The following is an 18,379-nucleotide window of genomic DNA, read 5'->3' on the forward strand; positions in this document are numbered from 1 at the left end:
TTTCTCTGGGTTCATAGGAACCAGCTTAAATTTTACAACACCATCAAGGCTTTTGACACACCTGCAGGTTCTGTAAGAAGTTCCCGGCCGTCATCAGCTTCAAGGACTCCTGCCAGGAGGGAAAGGTGCAGTTTTTCTCCTGGTCAATTTTGACAGTGTTTACCCTCCTCTGGAACAGCAGCAACACACAATCCATGATGCGCATGATCAGATGAGGTGGCCGACCCAAAGTGCGGACAGTGGCAATGTCTGCAGGCTTGATAGTCTGGGGTATTGAAAACAGCACCGAATTAGGAGGTGTAACAAACATTGGCAGTTTGACATCTGAACCATCTATCATTGAATCCACACCGACAGACCTTTTCCTGACAAGTAAAGATTTATCTTCAAGATAATTTTATCGCAAATAGCTAAGGCTTTCCACTTGCCCTGCACTAACCTGCAAAGCAGCCTCAGCCTCTTCTAAGGCAGGCTTGGCGGCCTCTAGTTTCTCCTCAGCGATACCTTTGTCCGCCGAAATGCTGTCGACAATAGCCTGGGCTTTGTCTTTCACTTTCTGTACTTCCGCCTTCACCTTTTCAGCAGCCTGTGCTTTTACAGTGACTTCTTTTAACACCTATTGTGGAAACCAAACGCCAACAGAGAAAAAAAAAGCAAATGTAAGAGATCTTTGCTATTACAATAGAAATGTTTCCTGGGCAAAATATTTAATTTTCTTTAACGGTTTTTCTTTTCATTTCATTTTTCAGTAAACAAGCAACAAGATCCCCTAGACTCCTCTTCGTAGGGGCTTTTTTTCACCACTAAAGCATGAAAATCAAAGCTCTCCTTTGTTATTTCGTCGACCCTGCCGCTGTTGCTACTCGGTTGGTGCGTATTTTGCCCAACACTCCTTACCATATCGGCTTTTTCATTGGCAACCTGCAGCTCTTTCTCCTTGGCTTCCAGCTCTTTGCTCAGAGCAGCTACTGATTCAGAGGCCTCTTTCAGCTTCTCCAGTCCAGTATTCATCCTGCATTTTAATGTACATTCATTAAAAATGAAAACAAAAATTCCAGCAGGATCAAAGTCCCCAAAAGGCACAAGTATCTTTCAAACCTGGATTAGGTGAACTGATCAGAAGTCTCAATCAAATTTCACAGTTTTGATCTTGAAAAGTATTTATGACATATATTTTTTCAACTAATGCATCCTGTTAGCAGCTCACCAGGGGGTGGGGTGGGGGGGCAGAGACACAAACCACCTTTCTTTGACAACGTACGGCATCACTCACCAATTCAGCACCATCGCCGCTAGCGCACATGAACGCTGCAACATATAGCAACTGTGGCCGAACATAACTATTAATGAAATTTACAATATTTCATCTAGAAGGCACCCAGAGCAATGCACAGTCAGTCAAACTATGTACACTCTTTGGTACATTTCTCCTGGCCCTCTGCTTTGGCCCCGAATGTGAGAATTCAGAGTATTCCAACGAGAAGTAATACTGAGAATACTGGCTAACGTGTAAAAATATTTAGAAAAGAGTAAATGAAAGGGAAAATATCGAAGCAAACTCTTCACCTGTTGGCCAACGTTTGCACTTCAGCATGTTTCTCCTTGTATATCGCTTTATACCCCTGAATAAAAGACAGGTAAGATTTGGGGGTCACGTGTGTAGACCGACGGTATCTCTGGAAGTAGTCAACACACTTCTCGGCAACTCCATCCTGGAAGGAACCCATGCACTGCACCATCTCACTTTTGATCTCGTTGGTGCAGTCAACTTCGTAGGAGGACAAGAAATGTTCAGACACTGGAAGGGGAAAGGAAAAGAGTTTCCTTCGTTTATGTACAGAAGAAACCTCAGAGATGTGGAACGTTTCTGAGCCACATTCACTTCTGGGCAGACATTTAGGGTCAGATGCCTGCAGGGGGCGGGACCAATGGCAAAAGTGGGTTGATGTTCCCTTTGGAGTGTAGGCCAGCTTGTAAAGGCACTCTCATTCTCCTCTGAACCCCCCATCTTGACAAGCAAGAAACATCATCAGAGTTCAAGAAAACATTCCAGGCACCCAAAAAACGCTCAGAGTGAGGAGACAGTGGGGAGTGGCCTGGAGAAAATTCAAAGGGGAAGAAGAAGAAGAAGAAGAAGAAGAAGAAGAAGAAGAAGAAGAAGAAGAAGAAGAAGAAGAAGAATAGTAGTAGTAGTTTGGATTTAATATCCTGCTTTAACACTACCCAAAGGAGTCTCAAAGTTGCTAACATTCTCCTTTCCCTTCCTCTCCCACAACAAACACTCTGTGAGGTGAGTGGGGCTGAGAGACTTCAGAGAAGTGTGACTAGCCCAAGGTCACCCAGCAGCTGCACGTGGAGGAGCAGAGACACGAACCCAGTTCACCAGATTACGAGTCCACTGCTCTTAACCACTACACCACACTGGCTCTCTTACCCCTGACTTGCAGGTTTAATGCTACAGAGAAATTGCCTCAGGGGCTCCCCCCTTAATTTCACTTCAGCCACCATTGAGCTCGCTCCAGAAACGAACTGTGAAGAAGACATGGATAACCAAGCCAATTCCTCCTCCTCCTCCAACCTGAAAGTTATCCTAAATCCTAGATTGATCCCTTACATCCCTACTCTCTTGGATCTCTCCTCTTCTTCCTTGTCAACTATCATTCCTGGCCTCACGAGAGCTGCCCCCAACACGCAAGCCTCTGTTTCCTCACCAGGCATACTTTTGCTCAGGCACTACAATGCATTTCTAATTTCCCACCAGCAGTAATTCACGGATACGATCTATGTGCAATTTTGCAACATCAATAATTTTAACCCAGTGACAGCCATGCCACTCCAAATAACTGAACAGTGTGCTCACAGAAATCATGATTTTTAATTGCTGCACTTGTTTAGGCAATGCTTGCTTGTGTTTTTTGTTTTAATTTTATAAGTTCTTATTTCTGGCTTTTTAAAATTTGCATGTCACAGGGCTCTCTGGTTATCCTCCCAGAAGTGAAATCATCTTAGTGCTTATCTCTTTTCACTGCTGGGTAATCCTCTTTTTGTAATTATTGGGTAGTTATGCTGGTATTCTTGTCTTGATGGGATTAGGAATCCCTGTGCTGAGAGAACAGGTAAGCAGGCTTCATTTAATTCTGTCATTTGCATTTCTCACATCAAGGCACTTGTTTTAAGAAGAAACTAAAATGTGCAATAGGTTTTATAGATGCTCTCTCATTCACTAACATGCAGACTGCCGTCTCACATTTTAATAAATAATAATATTTAGTTAGTTAGTTAGTTAGTTAGTTAGTTAGTTAGTTAGTTAGTTAGTTAGTTAGTTATACATACCCCACCCATCTGGTTGGGTTTCCCCAACCACTCTGGGTGGCTTCCAGCAAAATATTAAAATACAACAATTCATCAAATATTAAAAGCTTCCCTAAACAGGGCTGCCTTCAGATATCCTCTAAAGTCAAATAGTTGTTTATTTCCTTGACATCTGATGGGAGGGTGTTCCACAGGACGGGTGCCACTACCGAGAAGGCCCTCTGCCTGGTTCCCTGTAACCTCACTTCTCGCAGTGAGGGAACTGCCAGAAGGCCCTCAGAGGTGGACCTCAGTGTCCGGGCTGAATGATGGGGATGGACACGCTCCTTCAGGTATACTGGGCGGAGGCCGTTTAGGGCTTTAAAGGTCAGCACCAACACTTTGAATTGTACCCAGAAACCTACTGGGATATATAAATAAAATATTAAAGGCAGCAGTTTTATGCAGGATTACTTAGAGGATTCTTACAAAAGGTGTTTTAAGGACACGTTGAATTGTTTGAGATGACTCAATGTGTCCTTAAAACACCTTTTCTAAGAATCCTCTAAGTAATCTTGCATTTCCAGAACCTAGTGAGCTACGTAAAAATATCAACTTTTAAATATATTGTTCAGATGGGTTTGGGAACAAATGCTGACATAATCAACTTTTTATATGCAGTGAGAGAAGTTCCTTGGTATCCTATCAAATTTTGGCACGGTTTTTCAAAAATCATGCCACCAACCTCTTTTCTAGCAGGAGAACCAGATCCAAAGTGAGTCCAATTTGCTACAGGCACAATCCTTCTACTGCTGAAGTCATAGGTACAGTTATCATCTATTGCAGAGATGGCGAACCTGCAGCCCTCTGGACATTTTGGACTATTGCTCCCATCATCCCTGACCATTGGCCATGCTTTCTGGGGCTGGCGGGAGTTGGACTACAACACTGGGAGTTTGCTCATCCTCTGATCCATTGCATCTGATCTACAGCAAATCAACTACAACAACATAGATTCTTAAGACTCACCTGCAACCAGGGCATCTTTCGGCCAGCGGCTGAACCAGTCTATAGTGCAACCAGAAATCAGTGCAGGGAACTTCAGAGCTCGGTTCCGGAATTTTTCACCCACTGGCGAAAAGCAAAGAACTACGTGCAGGTTCTGACGCACGCGAGTCATGAAATAATCATACAAGTTCTCGTTGGTCGGAGGCCGGCGTGGGTGCTCCCTCTTCATAACCGATATGAGATCACCAGTAATTTCATCTATTTCATCACGGGCAAACAAGTTGGAAACCTTAGGGTGAAATATATATATATATATTTAATACTGGTGTATTTCAATTACAGCCAGCTACTAGAAGATTATGGAACTTTCAGTTGATTATGCATCTGGTTTTTAACTGATCAGTAATTAATTCATATATTTCCCCCAAAAAAAATCAACAGAGGTGTCTTTTTGAGATACTGGAGACAGAGTACTAATGACTAGACTGCCAACTTTTATTTTATTTTTCACTTGCTGTTATTTCAACACACTAACAGCTCACGACCACCACATATATTAAAAATGTACCTTCTTTTTCTTTACATTTCCAACAGGTATTTCTACTTGTTTTATACATTTTTGCTAACTGACTACATCATTTTCATATAGTTTTCATTCAGCGTACAACATGCCGAGAATTTCAAGTCTGTTTTCCATAACTTTAAAACTGCATCCCCCTAATTAACTGCCTAAAGCTTTACAGCTTTGCACTTTTGGCGGCGCTGTGGGTTAAACCACAGACCCTTGGGCTTGCTGATCAGAAGGTCGGTGGTTCGAATCCCCACAACGGGGTGAGCTCCCGTTGTTCGGTCCCAGCTCCTGCCAACCTAGTAGTTCGAAAGCACATCACAGTGCAAGTAGATAAATAGGTACCGCTACAGCGGGAAGGTAAACGGGGTTTCCTTGTGCTGCTCTGGTTCGCCAGAAGCAGCTTTGTTATGCTGGCCACATGACCTGGAAGCTGTACGCTGGCGCCCTCGGCCGATAACATGACATGAGCGCCGCAACCCCAGAGTCGGTCATGACTGGACCTAATGGTCAGGGGTCCCTTTATCTTTACCTTTTAGGTTCCATTGTGTTCAGCGGACATGATTTCCTTATATGTGTACTTACGAATGCATCCATAATGGGTTAATCTGCCATTAAAGCATCTTGCCCTAACTTTAAGCAATGCATCTAAAGTCAGCCAACTTTTTCAGCAGGGGGCCAGTCCACTGTCCCTCAGACCTTGTGGGGGGTCGGACTATATTTTGAAAAAAAATATATGAACGAATTCCTATGCCCCACAAATAACCCAGAGATGCATTTTAAATAAAATGACACATTCTACTCATGTAAAGACATGCTGATTCCTGGACCGTCCACAGGCCAGATTTAGAAGGCGACTGGGCCGCATCCGGCCCCCGGGCCTTAGTTTTGGGACCCCTGACTTATCCCACTGTCATTCGGAAGCATTCCCTCCGCAAGTCCCTCTCTTGGCTGTTTGGTCACCAAGGGCAGAAGGAAGGATCGACTAACAAAAAACCAGCAGGGGTGTGTGGAGTTGGGGAGGAATATCGTACTTCTCCGGAAGAGAGGACATTGTTCATGTACTCCAAGAAAGCCTCGTCTTTTATCTCATTATCTGTAAAGATGAAGCTGATGCCTTTTCCTTGCTGTCCAGCAGTCCTATACAGATGCTTCAAATCTTCCATTAGGTTGGATGTGTTATAAGACCTTTGGAAAGAGCAAAAACAAGGGCATTAGCAAACAAAGCTCCCTGGCCCCACCAATGGGAAAATCCATGAAAGAGAGGAGCCTCCCAGCAAACATGGCTTTTTTGCCGAGACCTTTTCATTCAGCTTATTCTTCTTTTATTGGCTGTTGGCTTTTGAGCGACACAATACAATCCTATGCCTCTGCACTTAAAAGTAAGAGCCATTCAGCTCAGTTGAACCTCTTCCTTGGTAAGGATGTACAGAATCCCAAGTGTGCAGAATAGGCCAAGTGTGTAAAGCTGTGATTTCACAAGTTAAATGTGCATGACTTGTGAGTCAACTGGATTTTCTGTTCCACATCATCACCTGTCAAAAACTAGGTTAGTCATCTTGCTGTCTGCTGCGGACAGTTGATGGGAAAATAAGGACTATGCTTCACTAGAAACCTTTGTCATACGAGCGGGTCTCATGCATGCATACCTCGGCAAACCTTTAGATTTGTTAAGAAATGTCAGGGGGACTCCCTACAGGGAGCCTCCCCCCATCATCCTGACCAGCACTTCGCTCAGCGAGAGCAGTAGCAGTGGGTCAGGCGGGGGGAATGGGGAGTGGAGCGGAATGGAGGAGGAAAGGCTCAGCGAGGTATCAGAGCCTGTGCACCACTCAAGCCAACAAGTGGAGAGGGGATGGCTCAGCAAAGTATCAGAGCCCCTGCACTGCCCTAGCCAGCAAGTGCAAGAGGGAGCACACATAGCTGCCAAGTTTTCCCTTTTCTCACGAGGAAGCCTATTCAGCATTAGGGAATTTCCCTTAAAAAAAGGGATAACTTGGCAGCTATGGGAGCACAGCCGCTTCTGGCGCCCGAATTGAGGCGTGCGCCCAAACGCAGGTTTAGAGGGCGGCGTTTCGGGGTGCCCAAGCTATTATGCTGGCCCCGGAGCAGAAGGGCGCCATTGCCAGATTATGAGAGTGACTAGGAGGTCATGTTTTCTGCTATCTCTGCACTGTAAATAGTATGCACAATAAAACCCTTAAAGACAGAAAGGACTGGAGTGTCTTTACTCGGGAGTAGCCGCAACAATCCCCTGACAAGAAATATCACAAACCTTTCAGTTAGAAAAAAAGTGGTATAAAATCTCTCTCTCTCTCTCTCTCTCTCTCTCTCTCTCTCTCTCTCTCTCTCTCTCTCTCTCTCTCTCTCAGCGTGTGTGTGGTAGGACTTTCTCATAAAAGGGGGTGGGGGACCTGTCATTTTTCAGATTGATGAACACGATCCCTATATTCTTCTCAAAGAGTTCTTGTTCTTCAAGAAAGATGTTTTAAACATGAGAACTAGCACACAAAGAGTTTCCTTCCCTACTAGTAATTTGTTGTGTATCCTTGTTTTGATTTTTACAAGTTAAAACTTTAGTTGATATCTTGCATGGCATCTTTTTCGCATCCAACTCCCCCCCCCTTTTTTTTTTTAAAAAAAGGAAGATCTGATCAAAACCTATGCCAGGGAGAACAAGTTTCGTATGAGCCAAACACATGCTATTTCATTCTAAATGCTCAAACCACGATTTTGTTCGACAGCCTACCTTGTTAACGTGATCTGGAACATATCGTAGCCCGCTATGAATGATGCCAGCTTAGTCAAGCTCTGCTTTCCAGACCCACCAACTCCAACAAGCAGAGCATTTCCACGAGGAGTGCGGATGACTCGAGAGATCTGCAGTACACCACAACATAGTTCTAATCACAAGATACTAATCATGCTCCTGCGATGGTTTTCCTGCAATTACCAACTGTGTGTAGAGGCCTTGCCTTGACCCTGCATTAGATTCTTCAGTCTAACCTAATCTCCAGAGCTGTCTAAGACATTTTGCCGCCAGAGGCAAAGGACAAGATGGCTCCCCTTCCATTTCATGAATGGACTGGCAGCTGAATTTCAAATTAACACTGGCAATGGGACAGTGTCTTCCATACCTGAGGGCAGCAGACTAGCTTAGATATCCTACAGCTCTGCCTCCAATAAGTTTCTACCACCCACCCTCTCACTGCCTGCTCTTCAGCCTTCCCCCGTCCTTCAGATGTTTTGGCCTGCAACTTCCATCAACCTTGACCATTGGCCACACTGCCTAGGGGGGAATGGGAGCTGTATTTAAAAAAAAAATCTGGAAGTTGTGGAGGCTGACCTACAACATTTAAATATGGAACCCTTAATCTGAAAGAGTCTATAACCTTTTTACTCTTTCTGTTTGAGTTACTTCGGAGTTTGTAGACATGAGACTAGCCTAGTTCACTTGACATTTTCTGGATTAAGAATTTCTGAAGTGAAATAGATCGCCATGGCCATTTGGTACCTTCACTAAATGAATCATTGCATCTTCAAAAAACACCAAGTCCATTCCTGTCCCACGGACACTCTCATTGTATATTTGTAAGAACATGTTCAAACGTTCCTTCAGGTGCTCAAAAGAGGCAATGGGTTCATATATTTTAGGCATGTCAACTTCTGTTTCATCCGGCTCCTCTCCTGTGATTTAAAAAAAAAAAAGACAAGTTCATATCAAGGACAAGGGGCGATATTTTTTTTTTTAACATACTGCTCTGCTCTTGAATGTCCTAATTTAAGGTCTTCTCTTGCCCATGAGGAATTGAGAAAGAGACTACTAGTCCAAACAGAGCCAGCTTTATGAATAGTGGTGGAAACAAAAGTAACAGAAATAGAAATAATAACAGTGGTGATTGTAGAGACTGTTTCAATGAACATTTAAAGTGACTGATAAATCGAATTAACATAGATTTGATCTGGGATAAAAATGTCCAATTCAGGATCTTTAAATAAAGAGAGATGTAGGCCACAATTCTGTACCCACTGACCTGGGAGTAAACCACATTGAAATCAGTGGGACTTACTTTTGAGAAGGCATGTATACAGTTGCACTGTTAAATACTTAACTTTCTCATTGAAGTCAATTGGGGTGCAAAATACTTCAATTTAGCTGGATCATGGCTGTTATGCTTTAGGTAAAGGTAAAGGGACCCCTGACCATTAGGTCCAGTCGTGACCAACTCTGGGGTTGCAGCACTTAAAACGCTGTTTACCTTCCTGCTGTAGCGGTACCTATTTATCTACTTGCACTTTGACGTGCTAGGTTGGCAGGAGCTGGGACCAAGCAACAGGAGCTCACCCCATCGCGGGGATTTGAACCGCCAACCTTCTGATTGGCAAGCCCTAGGCTCTGTGGTTTAACCCACAGCGCCACCCGCGTTATGCTTTACTGTATCGCAAAAACATGTGCACTTATTTCTGTGCGTGCAACAATTTATTCAACTCAAAAGGAACATGTGCTTTATGTCATTTCAGGCATAATAATAATAACCTTTGTATTTGTAATTAATTGCAATATTTGAATAGCTTAGTTCAACTTTTTATAGCTGCGGGTAAACCTTTGTGTAAAATGCATTTTTCTCACTAAAATTGGCTCAAATAGTTTAGTTATTCTAATTACTTCTATAAACATTGTTATAAACTCAGGGCATCATGCTTGTGATATTATTTATTATTAATTTATACAACCATCCAACAGAATAATATGCATATAGATGTATTTTCCCCCTTTGGGGCAGGAATTAGGATTAGCTTTATACACTAAAGTATGCAGGAAAGTGTACAGTAGAAGTTTGATTTAGACATGTGGTATTTAAAATCCCCCCCAGGAAAAATATTAGCGCTTAAGCATTGGTTTTTATCTTAAACAAAAAATTTTTTTCAAAAAATGTCACAGTAAATGTTTAATTGTATGCAAATTCAGCTTGTTTTGTATCAGGATAAAGCTTAAAATGTGCTCTTTCAGATAGTTTTTTATTCATTCATTTCAAAGAGATAATTGCATTTTATATGCAAGCAAATCAAAAAGCTAAAAGGGTACTGGACGGGGTAGTTTTCTGACAGTGGAGACAATTACAGAGAGGCCTTTTGTATGTGATAGAGTACGTCTTCTCAAATATTTGGTAATAAAGACATGGTTTTCATTACAAGTCATAGATATGGTTTCTGTGGCTAGATGCCCCAAAACTGGTCATTTGTTGTTTTGGCTAGCTCAGACACTGCCATTCCATATTATTCCATCCTGTTTCGGGTTGGCTATATGTGTGAATGTGCTCCCAGTTCTTTTACAGAATAATAGTGCATCCCAGCACATAGTTTTTGGAATTTCTGAGACATGGGTGCTGGGAATTATAATAGGCAAGTTCTTCAAGTGAAGGAATAAGCTACAGGCTACCTTGGTTACTGAAGCAGTGAGGGGAGGACTAGGAATAAGATTTTTATTATTAAAGGAGGTCCAGGGCAGCAATAGATTGCTGTGGGCAACTTGCTGCAGGTGGGAGAGTATCAGTAGAGTCTTTAAGGAGAGAGCAATGATGTCTGATCTCCTAAATAAATTTTAAAAGTTGCTTTTGTGAAGTGTGAAGTTTTGCCATTCCTGCAAAAGACATTTTAAACAAACAAGACTGAACCATTTCCGAAGATTTAAAAGTGAGCTATTGCTTTGCTGGTATTCAAGCCACGTTCCTGCACTTCACTTCCCCAAGGAAGAATTGGCTAATTCCCTTCCCACTTCATCTGCTCCTGATTTTTTCAGTGCCGACAACTTTGGCTGCTTCGTGTAAGGAGCTGCTGAGCACTTGGCACAATGCTGAGCAACCTGGATGCTGCAAGAGGGGGGGGAAGAAAGCCTCTCTCCCCAAGCATAACGTACAAATTCCAAAGAGTACTGCTCTGCGAGAAACATTTCTCTACATGCTGCGCATTGTTTCCATGCCAAAGCTCACTACTTTTAGCATAAACTCATGTATATGAAAGCAGGTGCTGCATTTCCCCCATTAACAGTCAAAGAAGTAAAATCCCACAGTTAGCAGCTGTTGAAACATGCAAATGCAGGGCTATACCTGCTGCTAATTGTACACAATAAATTCATCTCAAAAGCTGAATCAAGGATTTCGTGCCATTATTTAAAACAGCTTCTAAATATGTTGATAGTCGTACCTTGGTTCTCAAACGCCTTGGTACTCGTACGTTTTGGCTCTCGAATGCCAAAAACCTGGAAGTGTTTTTAAACGTTTTTTGGGAAGCTGAACACCCGACACAGCCTACACTTGAGTGCAGGAAGCTCCTGCAGGCAATTGGAAGCTGCACCTTAGTTTTCGAATGGATTCAGGAGTTGAACGGACTCCTGGAATGGAGTAAGTTTGAGAAACAAGGTTCCACTGTACTGTAAAATTATGCACATTACATCATTTCTTGTTTTGTTCCTCCACCATAAGAAAGGTCCTATAAAAATGCCGTCCTATGAATACTTCACGGGTTATAGGGGTTTGTGTAGTTTTCCCCCCTTCTTCTTGAATGTTGTTCTTCATTGAGGCAAATTTTTGAAGCAGTTACCTTTCCCTATATGGAGAAAGCTCAATTACGAAGCTGAAGTATTAACATTTGCTGAAAAGGATAGCAATCCTTAAATACAGCTCTGCCCTTATCAGCCATCAAGATGAAGGTTGTGTAAGCCCAAACATGCTATGTGCTTAAGTTATTCCCTGTTTAAGCTACTGTTGTTTCAAAGCAAATAGTAATAGTGATAATTCAAGGCCACCGTCTCTGAAAATATTAGACATGCTCAAGATGCATTGACTTCTATGAAACTAAACATGCATAGCTGGATACAGAACTCAAGCCCTTAAAAAAAGAAATTCTAGACAAATATCTAAATTCCAGCTGACTCAGGCACCTGCGGCTTACCTTTCACAGATTTTTCCTTCTCCACACCTAGTTTGAAATAAAATATGTTTCTTTTGAGGAAAAAGAACGAAAATCACATCCTTTTTCCATAGAAAGCATTTTTGTGGGGAACAACGAAGGATGGGTGAAAGCATTTTTGTGGGGAACAACGAAGGATGGTGAAACAACGAAGGATGGTCTTGAGTTCAATTCACCACATTCAAAGTGTTGGTATAGACCTTTAAAGCCCCAAACGGCCCCAGCTCAGTATACTTGAAGGCGCGTCTCCATCCCCATCGTTCAGCCCGGACGCTGAGGTCACTGAGGGAGGAAGAGGCGTGCGGGTGGAGCGCACCACCTCCGGCGATGTGACCCCAGTGGAGTGCCATCGCGGCAGCCCTCCCCACCTGTGCTGGGCGCCACGCCCCTGCAGGCGGCATGCCACGCCCCCGGAACACACGCCACATCCCTGAGGGCGGCTCTCCGCCCCCCCTCCCCCGCCACTGACTGAGCTCCGCCACTGACTGAGGTCCAGCTGTAAGAGCCTTCTGCCGCTTCCCTCCCTGTGAGAAGTGAGGTTACAGGGAACCAGGCAGAGGAGGGCCTTCTCGGTAGTGGCACCCGCTCTGTAGAATGCCCTCCCATCAGATGTCAAATAGATAAGCAACTATTCGACTTTTAGAAGACATCTGAAGGCAGCCCTACTCAGGGAAGTTTTTAATTGCTGATGTTTTATTGTGTTTTAAATATTTTGTTGGGAGCCGTGCATTGTGGCTGGGACAACACAGTCAGGTGAGTGGCACATAAATATAACAACCACAACCAATGTGGAAATTATTATTATTATTATTATTATTATTATTATTATTATTATTATTATTTCCACAACCAAAGTGGTATTATTATTATTATTATTATTATTATTTCCACATTTGTTGTTGTTGTTGTTTCCACATTGGTTTTGAAGCCATCCTTTCTCCTAATGTGCACATTTTTGGATGTAATTTTGCCTGATGACGATGCACTCATTCCTCTGTTGAATTGGAGAAGTCCATTGCAACATTCAGAGGTACAGGTGAAACTCGGAAAATTTGAATATTGTAGAAAAGTGCATTTATTTCAGTAATGCAACTTATTATTTTTATTTTTACAAAAGCTTTCTTTTGGAAATTCCAAAGTAATAAAACAAAGAGTTACAATAATACAATAATAAACCAAAATAAACATCGCTATTACATTTCATTAATTACATTCCATTTATAATTGACCCGCCTAATGACAAATAATTACAATTACAACAAATAAAGGCTTGACATGTCTTGCTTTGCATGCCATGCATCTATCTCATATATTGGTTTCACCTTTTAAGTTGCATTACTGAAATAAATGCACTTTTCGACGATATTCAAATTTTCCAAGTTTCACCCGTATACATTTGACAGATGGCTGTGTCTCGTATTATTTGGGAAAATGTGAATTAGGCAGATTGTCATTAAAATTCAAACAACCAAATCTCTCCCCCATCCTTGTTAACAACTATATTGGATAGAGGCCTAGCCTATGCATGCTTCTTTATGCTCTGGTACCTACACCTAAGTAGCAAAAGCTACTTTCTGTAGTGTGACAAGACAGACTAGTGTGTTGTTTGCACCGACACATTAGTTGACTCCAGCACCCCAGTGCTTCACTTTTGCGCTCACTCTGAGCTGGCAGTGCCAAGAATAGAGGCTCTCCCTCCAATGAATGGGAAAACAACTAAAGCATCCTTAGAATCACAACACAGTGCCTAGTTATCAAGGCAATATTATACATTATTATATTATGATTTTTATTATTTCCCCGTTTGCTGTCAAGAGACCATGTCTTTCCAAACTGGACATCTTGTAGACACCCCCTGTCCATCACCCCTTCATTTTCCTTATGTCAGACAGATGGTTTTCAGTTTAGATTTTTACCTGTAGCTTCAGGGGCATCTCTTAAGAAATCCACAAAGTACGCATCAGTGCCAAGATCCACCAGGGTCTTTTTATCACTGCCAAGTTCCCCTTCAACAAGTTTTGCCAGTGCCAGATCAAACCAAGTGACATCCTCAGGAGTTGTGAAACGGTCGGCAATAACACGCTTACATTCATGCTTCCACAGTTTTATGAGCACCTGTCCAGAGATTTACAAAATGGAGAAAAGAAAAACTGATTCTTCCTTTTTGCTTCCGATTAGTTTTTTTATTTTTTGCAGCATCCAGATCTCTCTTTAAAAAAAGAATTTCTCTCTCTCTCTCTCTCTCTCTCTCTCACACACACACACACACACACAAGTACGGTCTGCTAAAACATGCAGATCATTACAATAAAAACATCACAAAGTGGTAACAACGGAGTAAGACCTGATTTGCAGGTGCATAATGTTCACCTAAGGGCACCCCCCAACGATCAAACCATGTTAATTTGCTAATTGGCCATTAAGGGTTTAACGCAACAGTGACCCGTTCCTTGGTGAATAGACTTGCATCGAAAAACTCTTCTTAGCACCTGTGCTTAAGAAAAAAGGAATTTGAGCAGACTTTCTCGCCCTTCATCATAAGCTCCCAGGGTAGGTTACAGACGTGGGAAGATACAATAGTATATTACGATCAGTCAAAACAGTTTTCAATTGGAGAAATACAGTGTGTAAAAAATACCAAAAAAACAAACATAGGAAGTGTCAAAGGCCAGGAATAGGATGCCATCTTTGAATAGGATCAGGAGGGGGAAATTCACACACACACACACACACACACACACACACACACACACACACACACACCTCTTATTTGTCTTCTTTACCTCCTATTTTAAGCTGATTCTTTATCTAATCTAATGTTTTGGGTACCAATACTGCTTGATGGTTGTCTTCGTCTTCCCAAGTACGATTGCAGTGTGATTGGTGATATAGGAAAGACTTGGGGGCAGGAAAGATTGCCCTTACTGACCTGGGGTTGGGGAGGGGGGAATCATGGCCACCAGGCTCCAAAAACATTCCTTCCAGCTGCAGCCCTGGCCTTCCAAAAATCATGTAAACCATAATGCAGGAACAAAATCAACCTTCCAAGAGTAAACCTTTGGAACTCAGCAGGGTCCTCTTCCTTTTATTTTATCATTTGTGAATGTAAACCAGTGTTCAGTTTACTGAACAGGGCTGCTTCTCTGGTTCCTACTGTACTGTGTTTATCATCAAAGTGTCTCCAAAAACCTGAAGCATCTGAAATAAATCATGCCAATCCGCAATATGTGAAGGCACCACACGTATTACTTACATTTGATTCATTAATTACTTCTGAGGTGGTATTCAGCATCCCTTGCCAAATCCTGGAAAGGTCTCGGAGATTGAACACATAATGAAATTTGGCAGGGGTCGGAAGCATCTTGACCTTGGTTATTTGCCACAGCTTGCGGGTCAGTGGCACCAGCTTGGAGACTGTAGCTCTCACCTCCTCCACAAAGCCTCTCTGGCTGCAGTAATGTCCTACACCAATCACACCTGGAGAACCCAAACATGATAGTTTGGAGAGAGAGAGAGAGAGAAACCATGCGTCTCAGAGCCCCATGCCACCATCAACTGATGCAGTTCAGGCAACAGCACAGCAAAACTAGAGAGTGGATGTATTGCAAAACAAAAACCTGCAAAGCAAATGCCTCCAGGAGACTCAAGGCCACACCTGCTACAGGTAAATGAAAAACCTAAGGAAGAAATAAAATTCTGGGTTTCCCTGCTCATATAAACAAGGACTCTTGAGAGTCCCATCCACTGCAAGAAGATCAAACCTATCCATTCTGAAGGAAATCAGCCCTGAGTGCTCACTGGAAGGACAGATCATGAAGCTGAGGCTCCAATACTTTGGCCACCTCATGAGAAGAGAAGACTCCCTGGAAAAGACCCTGATGTTGGGAAAGATTGAGGGCACTAGGAGAAGGGGACGACAGAGGACGAGATGGTTGGACAGTGTTCTCGAAGCTACCAACATGAGTTTGACCAAACTGCGGGAGGCAGTGCAAGACAGGAGTGCCTGGCGTGTTCTGGTCCATGGGGTCACGAAGAGTCGGACACGACTAAACAACTAAACAACAACAACAATAAACAAGGGCAGCAAACTCTCAGTGTTGGCAGTCTCTTAAATTCTTCATCAAGTGTAAAGAAAACTTAATATGGAGTACGAACAAGAGAGTTTTAAAGCTCTCCACATTACCAAAGATCTTGTCGATGGACGAATTAGAAGGCAGAGTGCAATTAAAAACAGAGAATTGCCTCTTCAGTCTCTGAGGGATGTCATTGCGTCCGCCACCCGGATGAATCATGGCAGCCAAGAACTGGATGTCCACAATGTTGGTGAACTCTCCAGGCTTCTCCAGGTTATAAAAACCATTGTGCTCCATCAGTTGCCTAACTATCTCATTAGTGACCTGTGGGGGGAAAATGGGAGGCATTTTATAACGTTTTGTGCTTTGTTTTTGCTCTTAAGTTGGGCCCCTTTGGGAGGCAGGGTGGGATATAAATTCAGGCAACCAATCAGTCAAAAACTTGGCATTAAACAAACAAACAGGCTGCAATCCTGTTCCCACTGACCCTTTGAATTCAATAGGACTTATGGTTTTTCAGATTTGCAGAGCTCCTTTAATAAATTGACTCATCTCATACATTTTTATTCTTGCATTGTCTTATGGCGTATTTACATAAGAATGAAATCCTAGCATGACCATGTTTGATTGTGTCAGAGCACTTTTACTTCCTCCTCTTTAGGTCTTTGTAGGATAACTAGAGCTAATCTAGGATTTTTGCCATTCCAGATAAAATCAGGCAATGTTCTCTGTCAACTTAAGAGGAACTGCTTTGAAGCAACATTGGAACATTTTCCACTATAAATAAAAAACCTTGGTAAAATGTGATCACCTTCATACTGACTACTGATTCAAATCAATGCACTGAATTGTGAAAAAGAAATATCCTATTCATTTACACTGACCTGGTCTCCCCATTCGTTGATCACAGGCATATTCACATCATCAATGAAGACTGTCATTTTCTTTCCTGCCGGAGGACCATAAGTTGTGCCCATGCGTTTGTCCACATAACTTTCAATTGTGCGCTGGAAGAAGAACATGCATGTTTGCAAAAATCTAAACATCTCCTCAAGCCTTTAAAATGACAGGCATGCAGGTAAACCCCGCCCCCCGGCTGGCCCTATTGGCCAGCCAGAGGTTGGGCGCGGCAGCAGGCATAGGTTGTGGTAGGGGGCCGAAACACGCCCCCCTGCTTAGCGCGGGAAGCGGATCTCGTCCACAAAGTCTTCCCTCTCGCAAAGAGGAGAGATCTTATTCTTCCCCCAAAAAAGTTAAGCAAATCTTAAGGAGATTTAAATTTGGCTGACGTGCATTCCATTAAAAAGTCGGCAAAGCAGAAATAGTGCTGGAACTGCCCTGGAATATGGAAACAACCAGGAGACCTGGAAGAGATTTAGGAATTAGGAATTGGATGCACTTATGCATTTTTAAATGGTATGAAAAAGGAAATGATGGCACCCCAAGCGAGGGGCTATTTGGCCACCAAAGTCACAGGAACAAGATTAGCAGGGTATGGGAAGATAGACCTTTGACATTTAATTTTTTAAAAAATTGAATAATCTCTTTCTGGTATACAGTCAGGGAAGTGAACCACAAGGCTCACTTCACTTTCAGTTTAGAGAAAGATAATTCTAAGGAGTACCTGAAACATTAAAGGAGTTGTTGCCGATGAAAAGTTCAGACTCTTGGCCATGTGGCTTTCAGGATTATATTTTGACATGTAGCCTTTGATGATGACAGTCTTAGCGGTCCCTTGTTCACCAATTAGTAGCACTGCCTGAAGAGGAGGAGAGAATCCAAATGAGTTGGGGAATACTTGAACTGAGGGCATTGGCAGAGGCTCAATTCTCAAAATTATTCTTTTCAAGTCATATAGAAGAAGAAGAAAATTTTAAAAATAAATAAAAAAACATCATCGCTTGCAACATTAATAATTTATTTTGGCAGCACCCATCCCTGACCAAAATGGAGTTAGCTGTACCAGCAAAATCTTATATTGTAATGCACAAAGAGATTTTGTGATGAAGCCTCTGGCACTGATCAGCTGAGCTATTCTAATGTCAAGAAGGAGTGGTAGAGAAAGAAGGTTCACTGGCTCCTATTGATAGAGCACCACTGGCCCTAGAGAAGAAAAGAGCAGGTAAAAGTCCTAGAGAAGAAAAGAGCAGGTTTTGCCTATGCAAAAACGGTAGAGAAATAGGCGTCAAGGAGGAATGAAGATGTGGGCCTGAGAATACCATTGCATGGGAGGGGTGGACTGGAAAGGAAGGGCAGGAGAAAGAATAGTCCCGAAAAAATAATGAGGTGGAGAATGTGGCCATGGTGGAAAGCAGAAGAGGAAGAAAGAGTGAAAAAGAAAATAGGCAAGAAAATGAGAGGATGTATTTTGTTGTTTAGTCGTTTAGTCGTGTCCGACTCTTCGTGACCCCACAGACCATAGCACACCAGGCACTCCTGTCTTGGAATTGATGTATATATAATAGCATCT

The 18,379-nt window shown here is 42.6% G+C and overlaps 1 protein-coding gene across 2 annotated transcripts in view; it reads right to left on the bottom strand.

Annotated features, from left to right (window-relative positions):
* The window catches only part of DNAH5 (dynein axonemal heavy chain 5), a 144,882-nt gene that overhangs the window by 51,401 nt on the left and 75,102 nt on the right, over nucleotides 1-18,379 (bottom strand). For both annotated transcript variants that reach the window (XM_088675088.1, XM_060278039.2), the window contains exons 47-59: nucleotides 17,534-17,668; nucleotides 16,794-16,916; nucleotides 16,020-16,233; nucleotides 15,090-15,313; nucleotides 13,753-13,951; nucleotides 8,382-8,554; nucleotides 7,617-7,747; nucleotides 5,902-6,055; nucleotides 4,321-4,588; nucleotides 1,567-1,798; nucleotides 898-1,012; nucleotides 440-616; nucleotides 62-265 (exon numbers count right to left, since the gene is read on the bottom strand). In XM_088675088.1, coding sequence (XP_088531214.1) covers nucleotides 62-265; nucleotides 440-616; nucleotides 898-1,012; nucleotides 1,567-1,798; nucleotides 4,321-4,588; nucleotides 5,902-6,055; nucleotides 7,617-7,747; nucleotides 8,382-8,554; nucleotides 13,753-13,951; nucleotides 15,090-15,313; nucleotides 16,020-16,233; nucleotides 16,794-16,916; nucleotides 17,534-17,668 — 2,349 coding nt within the window. The remainder of the gene's footprint in view (nucleotides 1-61; nucleotides 266-439; nucleotides 617-897; nucleotides 1,013-1,566; nucleotides 1,799-4,320; nucleotides 4,589-5,901; nucleotides 6,056-7,616; nucleotides 7,748-8,381; nucleotides 8,555-13,752; nucleotides 13,952-15,089; nucleotides 15,314-16,019; nucleotides 16,234-16,793; nucleotides 16,917-17,533; nucleotides 17,669-18,379) is intronic.

This window comes from Zootoca vivipara, chromosome 8 (genome assembly GCF_965207765.1).
Source record: "Zootoca vivipara chromosome 8, rZooViv2.hap1.1, whole genome shotgun sequence".
Lineage (NCBI taxonomy): Eukaryota > Metazoa > Chordata > Lepidosauria > Squamata > Lacertidae > Zootoca > Zootoca vivipara.